This window comes from Medicago sativa, chromosome 2 (genome assembly GCF_051527215.1).
Source record: "Medicago sativa cultivar Bolivia chromosome 2, Bolivia_mono, whole genome shotgun sequence".
Taxonomy (NCBI): Eukaryota; Viridiplantae; Streptophyta; class Magnoliopsida; order Fabales; family Fabaceae; genus Medicago; species Medicago sativa.
The window spans coordinates 66,972,537-66,992,452 of record NC_140750.1 but is presented as its reverse complement, the minus strand read 5'-3'; the positions used below and the strand labels follow the sequence as shown (position 1 = coordinate 66,992,452).

Sequence of the window (19,916 nt, the reverse complement as noted above, 5' to 3'; positions counted from 1 at the left end):
TTAACAAGCTGCATCTACTAGTTATTTACCAAAACACCCATGTTTTTCTATTATAAACAAATATTATTTATGTTATTTACAAAAATGTCCTTTTAATTAAAATAAAGTTTAATAGAGACAAAAGGGTGTTTTAGTAAAGTACAAGTAGGTGCAGCTTGTTAACTTGCACCTTAGTGTTTTTAGGTGGGTGCAAGTTAACGGCCCCTATATATATATATATATATATATATATATATATATATATATGTTTGCTAGGATACACCCACTAGTTTTTATTAAGGTGTGTTTTAGCAAAGATATAACTAAAAAGTTTTTAAATACACCTTAAGGTGAATGTTGCTAAAACACACCTTCTAAAAAATAAGTGGGTGTATGTTAGCAACTCCTATAGACATTTGCTAGGATACACCCACTTATTTTTTAGAAGGTGTGTTTTAGCAAGCACCTTAAGGTGTAGCTTGCTAAAACACACCCACATAAAAACTAGTGGGTGTGTTCTAGCAAATCCCATATATATATATATATATGTATATACATATGTATGTATATATATATGTATATATATATATATATATATGTATATATATATATATATATATATCTATGTATACATATACATATGTATATACATACATATGTATACATATGTATATACATACATATGTATATAGATATATATATATACATATATATATATATATATATATATATATATATATATATATATATATACACATATGTATACATATGTATGTATATACATATGTATACATATGTATATATATATACATACATATGTATACATAGATATATATATATACAGATATATATATATATATATATGTATACATATATACATACATACATACATATATATATATATATATATATATATATATATATATATATATATATATATATACACATACATATATATAGGGTTATGTTACAAGCCACCCTTTGGTGGTGTCTTTTATCAAGTCACACCTCAAGGTGTGATTTTCACTTTTTAGTTATAACTTTGATAAAAGACACCTTCATAAAAGGTGTCTTCTATCATAACCCATATATATATATATATATATATATATATATATATATATATATATATATATATATATATATATATATATATATATATATATATATATATAGGGTTTTGTTACAAGTCACCCTTTGGTGGTGTCTTTTAACAAGTCACACCTTAAGGTGTGATTTTCACTTTTTAGTTATAACTTTGTTAAAAGACACCTTCATAAAAGTAAGTTGGTGTCTTTTCGTGAATGCTCATAGAGTAACTTGATAAAAGACACCTTCATAAAAGGTGTCTTCTATCATAACCCCCATATATATATATATATATATATATATATATATATATATATATATATATATATATATATATATATATATATATATATATGGGTTATGTTACAAGCCACCCTTTGGTGGTGTCTTTTATCAAGTCACACCTCAAGGTGATATTTTCACTTTTTAGTTATAACTTTGATAAAAGACACCTTCATAAAAAGTAGTTGGTGTCTTTTAACAAATGCTCATAGAGTAACTTGATAAAAGACATCTTCATAAAAGGTTCTGATTCCCCTGTTTTAAAAATCAACTTTTTAGTTCCCGAATCTAATTTTTCTTGAGTTTTGGTCTCCCACACCCTATTTTGAAATCAATTTTGACATTGACACTAATAATATGTCACTGCTTACACGCTTACATGAACACGCACCCTATTTTGAAATCAATTTTGACATTGACACTAATAATATGTCACTGCTTACACGCTTACATGAACAAATTTATTATACATATCATTACTCATTTCTTTCTTTTTTTGTGTTCGGGGTTTGAACCCCGGACCTTACATATATTATGTATTTTCCCTACTAACTGAGCTAAACTCACGAGGACTCGTTACTCATTTCTTTAATTCAATAACAAACATTTTAAAACTAAAAAAAAGTCTCCCTCAATTTTAAAAAAAATAATAAACATTTAACTAACCCAAAATATTTGTGTTCATCATCTTCATCAAAATTTCAAAATCACTTTCATCAAAATCAACGGAGGGCAATTGAGCTCAAGTGGTTAATGAGCTTCACCAAAGATGAATCGTTCGGGAGAACCCAAGTTCAATTCTTAGGTGGAACAATTTTTGACCAGTCTATCCTTACCTAATGGTCAAACTCCTGGACCTATGGGTAACTCTCGGTTTGTACTGCGATCTAGTGTATTTTAGAACGTGTCCATTGTATGGTGTCGGCTGCATTGTGGACTCGAATCGGTCTGAACAGAGCGGATTGGGCCAGTCCGAAACAACTTTTAATTTTAATCTCTCTAAAAAAATTCTTCGAATTTTAATCCTCTAAATATTCTTATTTCAATTTTAGTCTCTACTTTTTTACAAAAGTTGATGTTTCATGTTCCTTGACCTTTTTTATAACATGTTATTCATAAGACCTGAAATTATCATTGATAAGACCCAAACATAATTACCCCTAAAAACATTTACTCACCAAAAAGAAAAATTCTACAATGAGGCACTCTCCATTTTCATTATATTATAACATGATCATAGTACATCAACAACAAAGATTGTGCCTCTTTAGGGTACATAAAAGTAGCTCAAGTCCAACTCTAGCTTAATTAGCTAGAAAAGTTGCGAGCATACATTACAAACGACAGATTATTTATGTTACACAGTCCCATGGTGTGTCCAACCATGATGGAGAGTACTCCTAAACAGCAACATTGGCACCATAGGCATTGTCCAAACCTAAATTAGGTACCCATAAAATAGCCTTATTTCCAAGGAAATGACATACAGGTTTACTATCAGGATCAGCTTTCATAATCTGTTGCAGCATTTCATGATTCATGCCTGAAGTATCAGCATGACAAACAGCGAGTGCCTGAGTTTTTGTTCCATCATTTGCCACCAATGGAACCATAAAAGCTGTTGTTCCATGAATTTCATGACAATAAAATACAACCTTTTGAAAATTCAACCTATGACACATAACTGCTTTCTCTCCAAGATTTTGCACTGACTCTATTTTGTATTGTTCATGTTTATCTATGAAGGAGCTTGAAAGTGCTTGAATATTTTTTCCAAGCTTAGAAATTGCAAATCCCATTAATGTTCCCAAGGATTTTGCACAAAATTTTTGTTCTCCTTCTGCAGCTGCTTTCTTTACACATACTTCATTAAATGTGTATCCTTCTTTTTCAATGTCTTTAATTTCACGCATCCATGTATAAACACCATAAGGTTGTGCAAAGGGACGCTTGCTGAATTGCACTTTCATTGTTTTGCCTGGATAAAGTTCATGTTCATAGAAAAATGTTTTTGGGTATTGTGTGTCATCAATTTCCATGGGGAGGTCATTAATTTCAACACCTGTGCCATAATTGATGGGTTTAAAATATTGAAGAACATTATAACAACCGTTGACAATTTATGTAACACCATAATTTACAAAGAAAAAATAGGTATTTGAACGGAAACCAAAGCAATAGAGAGAAAGTAAAAAATAATGTGAGTATTAGAGAGAAAGTTGTCACAAAAATTGTCATCAAATGGATGTTCAAATATCATTTCTCGAAAATATTTAATTCATCACTCTGATTTTTATAATACGATGACTAACAAAATTTGATGAGAAATGCTAGCAAGACACATTTTAACACATACTCCCTTCGTTTCAAAATATAAGCAAAATTCACTTTTTAGGTTCATTCATTTAATGATGTATGTGGACCACATACATCATTAAATGAATGAACCTAAAAAGTGAATTTTGCTTATATTTTGAAACGGAAGGAGTATTCTTTTTTATTGGTCGAAATTCACATGAGTCTCGCTAAATCATGTGGGTCTCATAAATTTGGAGGACCCATCTGAATTTTAACTAATAAAAGATAGTGTGTTGAAAAATGGGTGTTAAAATATGTGTAGTCAGTATTTCTCATATTTGATTAACCGTAAAAATCATAACATCTCTCTCAAGTTATATAATATTGGCAAACATTATTAATTTATGGGTCATGTTAACTTGTGCCCTTAGAGCACAAGTTAAGGAGCTTAAAATAGAAATAAACAACAAGTTTTGTACTCCCTCCGTCTCACAATAATTGTCTCTTTAGCATTTTTTATTTTTCTCAAAATAATTGTCACTTTACAATACCAATGCAACATTTATTATGTTTTTCCATTATTATACCCTTATTTATTGAATTTCATCCAACTTAACTACTCCACTAACTACATTTAATAAGGGTATTTCAGTAAATGCCACTAATTTTACCATTGAAATCAACACAACTAATCTTTTCCTTAATTATCGTGCATAAACCTTAAACGACTAATATTGTGAGACGGAGGGAGTATTGAAAACATAACTTTTGAAATTTAAGACATTAAATGCACAATTTTTAAGATAAAACTTATATATTTGGTTTCTTAACTTATGTCTTAAGGGCGCAAGTTAACATTTCCCTTAATTTATTTGTTAGGATGAAAGGTGTTTGGATCCTCTACCGATGTACAGTCAGGTGCTGTAGTTTTAAAGACCGATAAATTTAGAAAGAGACCCTTAGAATTAGAGAAATGATATTTTGACAACCACTTTTTGACAATTTTTGGACAACTTTCTCTCTCATACTCACATGATGTTGTTATCCTCTCTCTTCCTTTTTCTCTCTCCATTGTTTTTAACCAATAAGAAGTGAGAAAAACAAGGTTGTCAACAAAGTTGTCATCAAATGGATGTCAAAATATCATTACTCTAGAATTATTTGTCATATAAATTGAATGGTCCTACAGCTGTAGCAGAGGTTGACAAATTTGAATGCTGGATCTCCTACATAATTAATGCTCTCCTTCGGATTCAACTCAACAATACCACTATATTACAACTTCAGAGATGAAAAACTAATAAGGGGTTTTATTTTATTTTTCTTTCATTAAATTGAAAAACTAATAAGGGGTTTTATTTTATTTTTCTTTCATTAAATATGATCCAATAAAATTAATAAAGGATTACTAATTCTTTTTTTTTTTGGTCAAGTAGCCTAGTGACTAGATTCACACACATTATGTGTGGAGAAGTGGGGAATCCAGGGTTCGAACCCCGGCCCCTGCACAAATTATCCCGGGTAGCTACCAACTGAGCTACACTTACGGGATAAAGGATTACTAATTCTATTTAGCGTTATAAAAATATATTTTGTCCCATAAAATTTACCTTTTCTGAGTTTATTTCTTACATAAATTTTGTTGAATCACAATATTAATTAGGAAAATGTTAACAAGTGCCCTAAGAGTATTGTTTCAGCATCTAAATGTAACAACTTTTGCATTGGAAATTGTACGGTTATGACCTTACCATGTGTTGGACTTGTATTTTCAAGATATGGTTTCTTTTTGTGGGTTCCTTAAACAATGCCCTTAGGGCACTTGTTAGCAAGACCCTGTTAATTAATATAGGTACTAAATTTTTAGTCTCTACAGGACAAAAAATACATTTTTTCTAAATGTTTTTTTAAAAATTAAAATTAAAACTAAAATTAAATAACAACCTTGAGGTCCAGGCTTTAGAAGTTCTAACAGAGAAGTGGGAATGGGAGTGTTGGGCCAAACAGCTTCCCAATATTCTTCTTCAGGCAGTGATGCATGGCTTCCTCCTGCAAGTGCAAGCTGCACATCACAACAAACATGTACAATATTCACTTTAAAATCATAACAAACACTCACAACAGAATAAATAAATATTCTATATATATATATATATATATATATATATATATATATATATATATATATATATATATATATGGGGGCTTCTAATATACACATACTTAAAATATAGTTAGTGTGTTAGCATCATGCACATTTTCATATGGACCAAAAAAACCATTTCTCTTTCTTCAAAAACAACTAAAAGTGATGTCTCTTAAAATAATTTTACAAAGCTTTTCTCTCTCCTTGTCGTAAATAATGATTATTGTGAAGAAAGAGAAATATGTTCTCTCTCATGATGTTTTAATTTTGTCTAGCAAATATTAAAATTAAAATATATTAAGATACTATAAAAATAAAAAAAAACTGTCTCATTTCTAAAAAATAATAAAAATGCTACGTTTTTTTTTGTCAACATATTTTTACTTGTGAAATGGCTAAACTCAGCAAATTTCTTTTGCAATTTATTTTAATAAAAGTTTTCTTTGCTTTTTCAAAAAGAAAACCATTTTTTTGTCAAAAAAAAATGCTATGATTTCATCTTTGTTCAATTTTATTTAAGCATAACTTGTATTTCATTGCCTGGACGTTAATTTTTGAATCACTATTTTTTTGTTACATAACTTTCGAAGCACTATATTATCACCAATTTACCATTTGTTGATATTTTCTGGACATATACGTCACTTTTTTTTAGTCTGCTATATTACATATTTTTGCAGGCAGTTCACATTTGTACATCTAATCATTTATAAGCTTTGTGCACATACTTGATCATTACTTCATAACAAGCGCTATTGAAAAGAGTTCTTTCAATGCAGTATCTCACTGGTGCATAACAAAAGCTATTACAAATGATTGCTAATTATACAATTTGAGCAAAAGAAACTACAGCAAGAACCATCCAATATTCATTATCTTCAACTTAAGAACAATTGTAGGCATTTTCTTTTGGCCAGCTCACTGCACATTTGAAGATGATTGTCTCCAACCCTTTGTGATCCTATCCAAGAACCATAAAATCAAATAGTTAATAATAGCATTGAACAAATCTAGACACTAACTTAAAAATAAACAATCAGAACTTACTTATAGGAGATTGAGAAGGCAATACTTCAATATTTTTCTTTTTGTTTGGACAATTCCGCGAGTCATGATTGGTTCCGCCGCAATTGGGAACGTGACAACGTCGAAGCTTCTTGGCAGCTTCAACTCCACCTTTTGGCCTTGAACCTTTTGGCCGACCTTTGGATTTTGAAACAACAGGATTTTCAACATCATAACCATCATTATTTGGAACATCGGGTACATTGGGTTCCAAATAAATCAAATTATCTTGACTTGCAGGCATGCCTTTTATCTGTCAGAGGAATTTCTCTAACTCTGCAGTAGCAACTTGTTCCCTCTCTTTTGTCTTTAATGATTCAACTTCCAAACATCGAATTAGAGATTGAAACTCAACATGAGAACCATTATTGCATTTGACTATGTGACTGCATTTTGGGATCAATGAACTTTCTCTTCTCCATCGAAAAGGAAGATATTTTGATGGGAAGTGAAAATAATTTTTTACAAGTAGCACTCGAATGGCATGTCTGCACAATATTCCAGAAAACTCAAATTCTTTACAAGAACAAGAAATTGATTCTTCTTCTTCTATCCAGCTTACTAGACAACCACCATCAACTTTGGTATGATGCGCACGATGTAATTGTTACCTGTCTGAATGGCAGCATATTTTGTAGACAATTCAATCTCATGTTGGATTAACTCAAACGCATATGGTGTGAGTATTTTTGCAGCATGTTCCTCAATAGGAAAAGTTGTCCTAATTAGAGAATTATGGTACTTTTGACGCATTCTTGCCTCTTCTCCTGCTTGATGTCTAATTTTGACAGCAACACCAACCTACTCACAAAAATGGTAAGTTACCTGTATCTATTGATTTCTCTAACTCAAGCACTCTCATTATGAGACTCACAGAGCAACCTGCTTTTGAAAACAATAATATACGATTTTGATCGTCAATTGGGATGTTACGATAAGCGGGAAGAAATTGAACCTCCTTATCATCTAATAACTCATGGTTGTGGTTATTATTAAAATATTTAACCACCCACTTTATTTCAAAGCCTTTAGAAACCAACAACTTTGCGCTACAACTACACCGTGAAGATTTCCGTTTCCTTTGATTTTTCACTTCATCAACTTTGCGTTGCTTAACAATACCAGCTCGATGACAAACAAATTCTCTTTTATAAACTCCTGATGGATTATCTTCAGACTCATTTTTATGAGATTTGCAAATGCAATCACGCCTAATCGAAAATCCATTTTTCCGTGCAAATACATTGTAAAATTCATAGGCATCATCATCCGTGTTAAAATTTTGTCCTTCAAAAGGAACCCAATCATCAACAGTACTAGTTCCAGGCTGAGGTTCTTGGTGTGGCTCTTGAAAGCTAAATGAATTTCCATATTCATCATCTTCATATGTAGAAGTGAAATCTTTAAGAAGCTCTAAGTGCCAATCACTAGCATTATTTCTTACTTCCGATGTCATATTAATCCTTAATTCAAATCTGAATCATTCATATTTAATAAGAAAAAAAATTATTAGCAAGCAAAAATAAAAAAAAAAGTACGTTTTTGTTTTTTAGGGAAAAAGAAAAGTATGTTGTGAACTCAAAATACATATACCTTATTTTCTTGTATAAAAAAAAAAACATATACCCATCAAACTAAAAACCCACATGTCCCTATCATTTGAAAAACGAAAGGTCCCCATCAAACTAATAACAATTTCGCATGCTTATATGTTGACAGAGATGACAAACAATCTTGTTGTAGCAAGCAAAGGTCCCTACATGCATTTTAATTATCAAAACATTAAAAAAGAGATGATGAAAAACTAACCTGTGATTGGTCCCATGAAATGTTGAAGTGAGTAATGAACAAGTTCAACAAGGAACCTTAAGCAATCTGATTGTAGAAAAGGCACAAACCGAGATGGGTGGAAGAAGATGGTAGCAAGAGAGAGAAAAGGGTTGTTCAGTGGTGGTAGATGAATAGTTGGCGTCAAAGCAGCGGGAAAGAACAAGGAAAATTATAATTTTATTTTAATAATTAAATTTCAATTACAATAATGCCCTTTTGTTTTGACTTTTGTCACAAAAAAAAACTGGGTTTTTTGTCCAACTAAAAATGTGTATGTTGCTAATACACACCTTTAAATTTATATGTGTGTGTATATTAGCAAAACCCTATATATATATATATATATATATATAATGTGAATAACGTCATTTATAAACATCCAACCCCCACACCCTCAACATGTGTAAGTAATAATTGTATTAAAAAAAATACTTTAATTGCCATATTTTAGGTTGTTGTCTTAAGTTTATAGTACATCAGTTGGTGACTAAAGTCCAAGAGTTCTTAAGTGTTGAGAGGATGATGGAAATGAAAGGTTTTAGAGCAGGAAAGACATACAGAGAGAACCGAAATGAAAACGAGAAGGTGATGAAATCCCATTCTTGCAATCAACAAGGGAAAGTAAGTAAGTAAGTGAGCAAGATGTGAGATTTGAACCATAGGTTGAATGACTTATATAGGCCAGTGAGGACCGAGTAACCACTATTTTGGTCTTTTAGATTAGATACTATGCTTAATTATGTATCATCTTTTACAATAATAAAGTTTATAATTTTTTTGAAGGATAATAAAGTTTATAATTTAATAATAGTAGTTGGTTCTCTAAAAAAAGGAAAAATTAGTAGTTGGTAAATTAATAGTAGTTGGTTCAGTCATCATACGCCACGTGTGCAAATCATCACAAAAGTGGGGCTAGGGAGCAAAACCAAAACGAGGAATATTTGCAGGGACTAAAAACAAAAACAAAAATTACAGGGACTAAAACCAAAACGAGACATGTTTGCAGGGACCAAAACCATATTTTAGCCATGTTTCTTTTAAGGATGCTTTTTCAATGTTAAAGCACGGTTACAATTTTGTAATGTTTTAGGAGAATGATAAATAGTGCCCTCAGTGTATTGGTTAAATAACCAAAATAAGTAATTGTAGAGACTAATATCTCAAGTTTTGCAAAAATTCAATAGACTATAAACTCTTCCTAAGAATTTTAACAATGTTGCATGTCCATTTCTGAATTCAAACTTAGGATCATTTTTAAGTTTAAAAAGACTTCATCTAATCTAAACTCTCGTAGATACCAGTAAGATAGTTTGAATTTACTAGAAAAAAAGTAAATTAGTTTGGATAGAAAATATTTAATCAATCGTCGCATACACCAAAAGGAAATTAAAATCAACTTCAATGATTAGCAATTTTTAATTATGCCATCACCCTCTTAATTGGTCCCTTGCCAACCACTCCTCTCATTTTTCAACATCCTTATATCGAATACAATTGTTTTTAGGGTCTTGTTAACCGGTGCCCCCGGGGCACTGGTTAAGGAATCCAAAAATAGAATTTTCTGTCTTGGAACTATAAACTGTCACTTTTGATTAAGTAATAATTACATTACTTTTTAACAAAAACTTCCTTCTTTTGGTGCTTAACCAGTGCCCCGGGGGCACTGGTTAACATTCTCCTTGTTTTTAAGGTCACGTCAACATGTGATTTAAGAAAACATGTTAAAAATGTAAAGACAGAAATGTTAACATGTATTCTAAGAGCATGTTAAGAGCACATGTTAAGGAATCGAATATAAAAATTATGTTTTGAAAATTATGTTAATTTATTTTTAAAAAGTTGAAAATTAACTTTTCTCAATTAATACTTGTTATTTGGGATATCCTTAACATGTGTTCTTATGACGCGTGTAAATTAACATGACCCTTCTAGAAATAGCAAATATTTATTAAAAAAATTAATTATTAAGTTTTTTTTAGGGAATTAATTATTAAGTTTTTGAAAAATAATTGACACTATTTTCAATACATAATTTTTAAGGTATACCAACATGTGTCATGGACATGTGTTAACATTTCCAATTTTTATTCATCCCATCCCTCTCCTAACTAGTGAAATTGCCAACTATCCTTCATTTTCCACCACAAATGCACAGGCAAATTAGTTTTAGCAGTTAGTTTTATTGTTTTTCTAAATTAATATCTCGAGTTTTATGGGACCTGGATCAAAAGCAAACTCTTCCCAAAAGTTTAAATGATGTTGCACATTCATTGCTAAAGTTAAATTTAAGACATTTATTAAGTCATCTCATTTAAACATTCTTAGATATAATATGATATAATGTGAATAACTGCATTATTAAATCATTAAACATCCAACATTTTCCTAAATAAAATCATTAAACATCCAAACCCCACACTGTCAACTTGTGCAGGTAATAATTGTATTAACAGAATAATACTTTTAAGTTTTAAGAGTATTGCTATACTTTACGAACAATTTGCACAAGAATAGTAAGAAAAGCAAAGAAGCGGTTTTTAAAAAAAAGAATAGGTCTTTCGTCCCTGCAAATATAGGTCATTTAAATTTTCGTCCCCGAAGTTACTAATCCTTCCAATCTACCACTGCAAATATTAATCAATTGAAAAATGGTCCTAATTACATCTGATTAGTAACTTCAGGGACGAAAATTCAAATTGTCTATATTTGCAGGGACGAAAGATCTATTTAAGCCAACCACCTCGCCCAATCATCACTTGCCACATGGGCACCACGTTGCTAATGACAATCCACCTCAGCAAAAAAACCTAATTAGGACCAAAAGTCAAATGATTAATATTTGCAGTGACAGATTAGAAGGATTGGTAACTTTAGGGATGAAAATTTAAATGACCTATATTTACAGGGACGAAAGACCTATTTAAGCCTAAAAAAAAAAATATTAGATAAGGACCAAAAAGTAAATTCTAATTAAGGTACTCATTCCGTCCTTTAATAACTGAGTCATTTGTAAAAAAAAAAAAAAGTGTCTCAACCATTTTACTTTTCAATACAATATAAATTACTTTTTTTCCTTTATAACTCTAATTAATATTATTTTCATCACTCTCAATTTAATATATTTCACTTTGCATTTATGATAGTGGAGAATACACGTACTTGACAGGCCCACATTTAATATATTATTTTCATCACTCTCAATGATAACACACATATTAACAGAGTCAAATTTAATATATTTTCCTTTAACAATCTTTCCTCTTACAATCTTTCCTCTCACTTTCTTTGGTGATCCAAACACACCCTAAGAGTGTGTTTGGATGGGGGAATGTTTTGAGGGAATGTAATGTTATGAGAGAATTCAAATACTTTGAGGTGAATTCCATTGTTTGGATGATAGAATGTAATGTAATGTAATGTTGAGGCAATGTAATATTATGAGGGAATTCAAATACTTTGAGGTAAATTGCCTTGAATTTTAAATTCTTTAAAATTTCCAAATTACCTCATCCAAACACACTCCAATTGTATTAACAAAATAGTTCCTCCGGTTCTATTTATTAGAAAATTTTCAAAAAAAAATTGTGGTCTAATATATAAGAAAAGTTACAACTTTTAAGGTACATTTATTGTTTAAAAGACTTTTCTAACCCTTATTTAATGTTTGTCTTTTTAAAGTGGGTATTTTAATACTTCACAAATTTTTATGAGGGTATTTTTGTAAAAAGATTAAAAAATTGACAACCACTAATGATTGTCTTGCTTTTGATTTTTAATTTCTTTTCTTTTAAAAATGACCGGAGAATACTTTTAAGTTTTAAGAGTATTGCTATACTTTACGAACAATTTGCACAAGAATGGTAAGAAAAGCTTTTAAAAAAAAAGTAAATAATATTAGATAAGGACCAAAAAGTAAATTCTGATTAAGGTACTCACTCCGTCCTTTAATAACCGAGTCATTTGTAAAAAAAAGTGTCTCAACCATTTCACTTTTCAATACAATATAAATTACTTTTTTTCCTTTATAACTATAATTAATATTACTTTCATCACTCTCAATTTAATATATTTCACTTTGCATTTATGATAGTGGAGAATGCACCAATACTTGACAAGAGCACTTAAAACCATTTTTATCTCTCCTTCATTTATACATTTTTCTTAATATGTGTGAAATGAACAAATGACTCAGTTAATCCGGGACGGAGGGAGTAAAAGTTATCAAATTTGTTATAGTAATATGATGAAAAACATAAAAAAAAACATCTTGACCATAAATTAATTTTCAATTATAGCAATTCATTTAGATTTCGATTTAGACTAATGTATAAATTTCCACCAGTTACCGTAGTGAGTCTAAATCAAATGGTTGTCTTGGGAGAAAGTTTTCAACCCATAAAAGTCAAGGTGGTTTGGGGTTTAGAAACCTTCTATGCTTTAAGATGGACAGTTCATTCAATTGGATAATTCTCTCTATAATATTCAGTTCTGATTTCTGATGGAGGCTGAGAGATTCCGTGAGCTGGTCCTTTCTGTTGTAGCAGGTCTCGACTATCATCAATTGGTCAATTTGGCCATGGTCTTATACAGCTTATGGTGGAGTCGTATTCTGATATTGAGGATCCAATCCTAATTCATCATCGAGCCAGTGTGGATTCGACAGGGTGGAATTTGGCTACTGGTTTTCTTGGTGGTGGCACTGCTTCAAGCGTAAGAAGTAGCACAACGATGATCTTACTCACTCGACCAAGATGGACCATGCCATCGCGAGAAGATGAAATGCAACATAAACTTTGGTTTTTCAGGTCCTAGAGGTGAGATGGGCATTGGCATTTGTCTCTTACATGATCATAGCAGAGTTTTGCTTTGCTACAATGTTATAGTGCCGCTATAACTACTAAATTGCGTATTATGGAAGAATAGCAATTTGTTTAAATTTTGCTACACAATATATAGCGCTGCAATTTGACAACATTGCCAAATACCACAAACAAACTCCATGAATATACATTTATCTATCAACAGAAAAAACCTAATATGATTCAATTGATCAGAATGTATTGAACTTGAATGTTAATAGACTAACATTATGTTAAAAAAAAAGTGCTATGCCATGTTTCTTAAAATTACAATATTTATTCCGGTCATTATCATCCTAAATTGTATTTATAAATAAAAAGACTTGGCACTAAAATAAATAGAAGGCTCCTCTCAAAAAAATAATAAGGCTAGTTAAAAATTTACAATAAGCAACATTTACAAAACTCAGTTAAAATTTAATAAGGGTTAAATATGTTTTTGGTCCCTACATTTTGCGCGATTTTGAGAATAGTCCCTACATTTCAATAAATGTTTTTGAAATCCCTATATTTTTCCTCCATTAGTGCAATTGGTCCCCGCCATCAATGCCATGTTGATGAAACGCAAGCCATCGTAACAAGTTCAACCCCACCCCACCAAATCTCCACCACAACACCTTCCACACCCGCAACAACAAGCGCTTTCAACAATAACATCATTGCCTTCGGCCTCCAAATCTTCCCCTCTAAACCAACATATTTCACCGGAAGCGTGACGAACATCGGCGATCCGCATCTACGACGCTGTGGAGAAAGATCGTGGTGAAGTTTTCCGCCGTTTTCCGGCGAGATTGAACCGCCAACATCGGCATCACGTTAGAAATTTGACAACAGGGAGTATTTACGCTAACGGGGGAAAAATGTAGGGATTTTAAAAACATTTATTGAAATGTAAGGACTATTCTCAAAATCGTGCAAAACGTAGGGACCAAAAACATATTTAACCCATTTAATAATGACAATAATAAGTGTCTAAAATCCTACATTATCAACATTACTATGCTGAAAATTTAAGAATATTGCCAACATTATCAACATTGCCAACGAATATTGGTTCAGTGGGTAAGGAGTTGACTCATATTTTATATATAGGAGTGTGGGTTCAACTACCATTGCTAGGGCAAGGACTTATTTGGTGGGCATTCTATAAATACATTTATAAATGCTATTTGAGCCTTGAGGTTTACCTTGACCATAATGAGTCAGAGGAACCCAACTCATCAAAACCTTTGACTACCAAAATAAATGTTATATAAAAAAGCCGCGAAAAATTAAAAGACACTTTGTCAATCCAGAATCCTATAAATCAAAATACACTACTAGAAGCGGCAATTTTTTAGGGCAGATTAAGAAATTATCAAAAATTAAAACACTCGCGCAGCACACATGTTACCATCTAGTTAAATGTATTTGTAGGTAGAACTTCGATACTAATCAATCAAGTTGGCTCAATAGTTAAATAAACTCTCTTTAGAGTACAAGACTATAATGAGTAACAATTAATTAGAGTTTTTTTTGTCACCGTGTTAAAAGTTTCCACCATCGTTTAACACATGAAAAATGTTTATTGTTTGTTATGAATGTAATTAACAAAACATTTTGATTGACTATTTTATACTACATGATGTCTGATCTTGTGGGATATCCCTAAATTGTGCTCCATAGGATTGCTGCAAAAATATTATTCATGGATATTCCCAGGAAAACAAACACAAACTGCAATGTAACAACCCTAAACTTGAATGAATCATATCATGAGGCGGTGCTGTGGGTAGGTGGTTCGAGGGTTTGCATCAAGGTTCCTGCCAAGAAGGATTTGAACAATGCTAGAGCAAGTTTTGGTCTATGCAGAGGAACTTCGTGCCCTGCACCCCTTACATTTACAAACGTGAGTCCCGCGTATTCTTGGGTCCACCCTGCTACCTCCCCATCATCATACCATGCACGCCAAGGGCTAACAGTTGGAAGCTTGAGAGCATCTATGGAATAGCGAGTAGATGTTACCGGGAGTACAACATCTGTATTACCACTGACACGACAAGAATTGAGGAAACACAAAACAGTGTAAGCTGCTTTGTCACCCAAAATTGTTTCAGGATATGAAAATGCTATACAACTCACAGTGGATGAATAAGCACATATGTAAGGCATGTGTGTATATTAGAAAATGGGAATAACCTGAACATCCATATTTGCAGTCCGGTAGGAATAAGTTCTCGGTATATATTGAGCACTGTTCTAGGAGAATCCTTCCAGTTAATAGCTACCACAGCACTGCAATGAACAAGAATAAGTGGATTCTGATCTTGTGAATTTATTATAACGTGGAAATCATTATACAGTGGTGCACTTTATGCTGTGCCTAGAATCCCTAAAGTCACTACCAATTATCAAATGATTTAGTTGTAAGAAACGTTGACTTGTTAGTTTATATTGCAGAATAGTATTTTGCTTCTCTGGTAGTATATCTGTTTTCAGTCCTATTTTTGTATAGTTTCTACATTGAAACTCATCGTAGAAGCTTGCTCCTAGTTGATTTTTTTTGTCACTCACTATATTTCAATGTAAGTAAGACGGTTAATCGATTTTGTAACAGATATTGTGGAAGTATGTAGAGGCTTTCAAAAGTTTCTTTTATGAGAATTACCTGCAGGTCTGCCATTTAGCAGGGCTATGATCTGGATGAACATGTAGAATCCTTTGGACCTCTGGTAGATTGAAGTATGTAGTGCTGTGCTTCGCGGTGCAAGGATCATATACAGTTCTGAGATTTCCAACACGCTGTTACAGAACAAAGCATATGAATAAGGATTTGTAATATAAAATTATACAATTCAGGATTTTAATTCAGTGTTGATAATATGCATCAGCATCCATTGTTGGAGTTTATAAATTATATAGTAGAATTTCTACCATTGTGGATGTTTGTGGGAGATATGGACAGTATGTTACTACTGTCCCAAGGCTATAGTTGGATTTTTCAGTTAACAAAATGTGTTAATTCATATCACAACCTCTGCTGGAGCATCAGAATGTTGTGAAAACACATCTTGACGTATTCAAAAGGCACCATTGGCTATGGTCTCTATCTACAACTTGCTGTGAGTGCCAAACACTAAAATCTGACTGCCTTTTGTGATGCGGATTTGGACCTTAGAAATTGACGACAGAAGGCCCACTTATGGTGCATCCGTGCAAGTCTCTTTCTTGGCCCTAATTTGATTTCATGGTGGTCCAAGAAGCGAACATCGGATGCTCGGTCTAGTGCAGTGGCCGAATATAAAAGTCTTGCTATGGTTGCATCTTAAATACTGAACTTGGGGTCCCTTGCTCCCAGCGGCTGCCAATGCTAAGCTTTTGAATTGAGCTTCAGCACTTTTGACGTAAGAGTTAGCTTATTTGATCATTTGGAATTTAAAATTTGCCCAAGTAATGATCATGCACAATGTTGAACTCCTATCATCCACATTAGAAGCCCATTCTGCATCACAAAAGCTTGCAAACTAAGAGTCCACTAAACAGAATGCACTTGACATATGACCAGTGAGTTTGCGAATGTTGTGACGTAAACTGAAAATTATCACTTCTATCATATTTTCTGTTATTGTGTTATATAGGGACATAACTCAAATTATAAGGGGAAGTGTTCTATTATTTAACATTTCTGGTATCAATATAGTTTGATTCCTATCAGTTTGGATCGAGGGTTTTGGAGGAGAGGGGAGGACTTATTTTTCAATATTTTTAAAATTTTAAATATTTATCAAAATATAGACTAAGCCCTCTAAAATTTAACTCCCACCCATGTAAAAAATAAAAAATAAAAAGCACACAAGTAGGACAATAGTAGAAGCAAGAAAGGTAGACTCACATGCTTTCCTTTAACCATCTGATTATCATTAGCATGGCAAGGAGTGGTAAAGATACTGTATGGATCTATATTACCAAGTTCTTTTTCAGCAATCTCCCAGATTTTTTCACATGACTCTGACGGGTGTTTGACCGACTGAAAATCACATAACAGGTTCAAGAGCTTGAATGTTTGATCTGAAATCATACCATTTGTCCACATAAACTGGAACATTCCCAATTGATCATGGAAATCATCTGTTAGAGCATTTCCTACCTGCAGCAGACAGTGAAATATACTATTGATTGAGTTCTAACTTTGCCTAATGACTTGCGGTGGAATTTCACATGCTTTTTTTTCCTGCTATTTATTCTAAACGTCTATGCAATATTGCATGGGATATTTACTAGTTTTTATGCAAAGAAAAAAAAAAAGAATTCATACCATGTAACCTTTGAGATTTATACGAGTTTGGTTTGTAGCTGAGTTGTACTTGGCAATAACTTGGCTAAGTTGGGGAACATAATGTCCTGAAACAAGGGCAGCCAGAATCAAAGAACTCAAACACATGACATGATAAAGTTTCCTTATCTATCTCACCATTTGTATTTACCTGCATAGCTCTCACCACTAATGAAAAAGTCCGTTTCTTTATATTGATGAAAACGCTCGAACCACTTCAATAGAAATATGAGAGAGTCCTCAGCTGCACATAAAGATTATTAATATAATTTGATTTGATTCCATTGGCATACATGAAAATTGGTTGGTTAAGTATTATGAGTGTCAAAAAAAGAACTCATCCAAAATGACTAGTTCATTAGAGAAAATCCCTAGAAACGTGTATATTTGGTTTCAATTTGGTGAAGGCAAAAATAATTCTACAATGTGCTACAATTCGAGAGTCATGCGACTATACTCAGAGACACTTCACTTAACTTTCTCGCCTGTCAAAACCCTCCATGTGGACATCCCTTTCGGGAAGTCAACCTCTCAATAAAAGCAACAATGTAATGAGCATAAATTAAGATGGACAATTCGTCCTAAAAGACTAGTTCATTAATTTTGGATTCCTCACTTTAAATGCATGACAATTTAATTAATCTTAGTCATCCAATCCTAAATCAAAGGTGGAGACTATTTAAAGATGATTTAATTAAGGTATCAAATCAATAGCCGAGATCAATTGATGCATGTAAATGCGTATATTTGTAAATGTAGGGAATGCAGATCCGATTAAATAATATCATCTTACCTGTCCTCTTATCTCCATTGTTGAGAATATCAGAAGAAGCATTTGAATATGAAAATCCAACTCCAACAGGAGAGTCAATAAAAAGAATGTTGGCAACTGCAAAATAATCAAAATGAAATGATGCATGTAACACATCATAGCTTATAGAATGGTTAAACACAAAACAACTCACCTTGATTCCAAGAATAAGGATTAAGATAAAGGGTATTGCCATCTGAATTAATATGAAAAGGACCAATTTCCTCAGCCTCACCATAAGCAATAGATGAACAACCAGGACCACCATTGAACCATAAAAGAAGAGGTTTTGAAGTAGGATCTATATGATCTGCTTCAATGAACCAGTAAAATAGTGTCCTACCAACATCCTTGTTAACTGTAATATAACCAGAATAGTGTTCAAAGTTGATGTTGAAGTTTTGACCTGGGAGTGCTGTTACAATCCTGTCTTGCTCTTGTTGGATAGATGGATCAGTTGCAAAGGCTAATATGATGTTGCATAGGAAAAGGGCTGCCAATGTTATGATATCTTTGAACAAAATTTGAGACCACTTAGAATTCACCATTTTAGATTTTAGATAGTGAAGGTACCACTCAACTCACTTCCTTGGATAAAACTTTTTTTATATTACCCCATTTTCCAAATTATAAGTTACTAGCTCAATTTAAAATGTAAAAAAATTTTCTCACAACAAAAAAAAAAATATAAAACTTCTTTTATACATACATATAATCAAATCAGATGTCACTTTTTTATGTTAGTTTTTAAACTATATATCTACAAATATATATTTGTCATGATTTGATTAGATTCATACATGAAAAAGTTTTACATTTTTTATGCATGAAAGTTAATCTTAATTAACTCCGATGGTTTTATTAAGCGGTAAAGTCAAGATGAAAAATTCTATAAAATGTGGAATGTAATGAACATTTTTTTGTCTTTGTGGTAGATAGAAGAAATAGAAAAATAACCATTGAAATTCATGCACACAAGTGGAGGTGTCATGGTAAATACCCCGGTCATGGCGTCCGAGCTAATAATTTGAACATTTTTACTAGTTGAGCTATGACTTATTTGCGTAATGGACACTATATCATGAAGACATTAGATAACTTCACAATTATAACACCTACCAATTTGATTAGAGGTCTATTTATGGTCTTCAATTTGATTGGACCGGCGCTCCAACTAATATACCAACATTGATCAATATAAAAATGCTTAAATGCACTTTTGATTCCCCTAATTAAAAAATATAT

General features: G+C 32.0%; 2 protein-coding genes and 1 pseudogene across 4 annotated transcripts; all 3 read right to left on the bottom strand.

Annotated features, from left to right (window-relative positions):
• Positions 1 to 2,540: 2,540 nt before the first annotated feature.
• On the bottom strand, positions 2,541 to 9,335 carry LOC146949914 (embryonic abundant protein USP92-like). The gene is made up of 3 exons (XM_085745917.1): positions 9,248 to 9,335; positions 5,593 to 5,710; positions 2,541 to 3,412 (listed from the first exon to the last, which is right to left on the bottom strand). The coding sequence occupies exons 1-3, from the start codon at positions 9,287 to 9,289 to the stop codon at positions 2,751 to 2,753; spliced, it is 822 nt and encodes a 273-aa protein (XP_085602043.1). The 5' UTR covers positions 9,290 to 9,335; the 3' UTR covers positions 2,541 to 2,750.
• LOC146949915 (protein FAR1-RELATED SEQUENCE 11-like) lies at positions 6,501 to 8,805 on the bottom strand (annotated as a pseudogene). The gene is made up of 3 exons (XR_015027400.1): positions 8,669 to 8,805; positions 6,842 to 8,334; positions 6,501 to 6,755 (listed from the first exon to the last, which is right to left on the bottom strand). The product of XR_015027400.1 is annotated as a protein FAR1-RELATED SEQUENCE 11-like (transcript).
• A 5,702-nt stretch (positions 9,336 to 15,037) lies between the features above and the next one.
• LOC146949913 (serine carboxypeptidase II-2-like) lies at positions 15,038 to 19,250 on the bottom strand. Of its 2 annotated transcripts, XM_085745916.1 has the most exons (9): positions 19,078 to 19,250; positions 18,826 to 18,981; positions 18,654 to 18,749; positions 18,012 to 18,104; positions 17,843 to 17,928; positions 17,420 to 17,674; positions 16,196 to 16,329; positions 15,727 to 15,822; positions 15,038 to 15,577 (listed from the first exon to the last, which is right to left on the bottom strand). In XM_085745916.1, exons 1-9 carry the CDS (start codon positions 19,217 to 19,219, stop codon positions 15,301 to 15,303), a joined length of 1,335 nt encoding a protein of 444 aa, XP_085602042.1. In that variant the 5' UTR covers positions 19,220 to 19,250; the 3' UTR covers positions 15,038 to 15,300. The 2 variants fall into 2 exon arrangements, with proteins under 2 accessions (XP_085602042.1, XP_085602041.1); XM_085745915.1 differs by having other exon boundaries at positions 18,826 to 19,250.
• Between the last annotated feature and the right edge of the window lie 666 nt (positions 19,251 to 19,916).

What these genes read in the sequence shown, in the direction of transcription:
- LOC146949914 (XM_085745917.1), bottom strand. Translation starts at nt 9,289, where the DNA reads ATGGGATTTCATCACCTTCTCGTTTTCATTTCGGTTCTCTCT. An exon ending in TTTTCATTTCGGTTCTCTCT is followed by an intron (nt 5,711 to 9,247) that starts GTATGTCTTTCC and finishes TGTGATGTGCAG; the next exon opens with CTTGCACTTGCAGGAGGAAG. An exon ending in TCTAAAGCCTGGACCTCAAG is followed by an intron (nt 3,413 to 5,592) that starts GTTGTTATTTAA and finishes ATTATGGCACAG; the next exon opens with GTGTTGAAATTAATGACCTC.
- LOC146949913 (XM_085745915.1), bottom strand. Translation starts at nt 19,219, where the DNA reads ATGGTGAATTCTAAGTGGTCTCAAATTTTGTTCAAAGATATCATAACA. An exon ending in TAAATCTCAAAGGTTACATG is followed by an intron (nt 17,675 to 17,842) that starts GTATGAATTCTT and finishes TGTCTGCTGCAG; the next exon opens with GTAGGAAATGCTCTAACAGA. An exon ending in CTGCAAATATGGATGTTCAG is followed by an intron (nt 15,578 to 15,726) that starts GTTATTCCCATT and finishes TTGTCGTGTCAG; the next exon opens with TGGTAATACAGATGTTGTAC.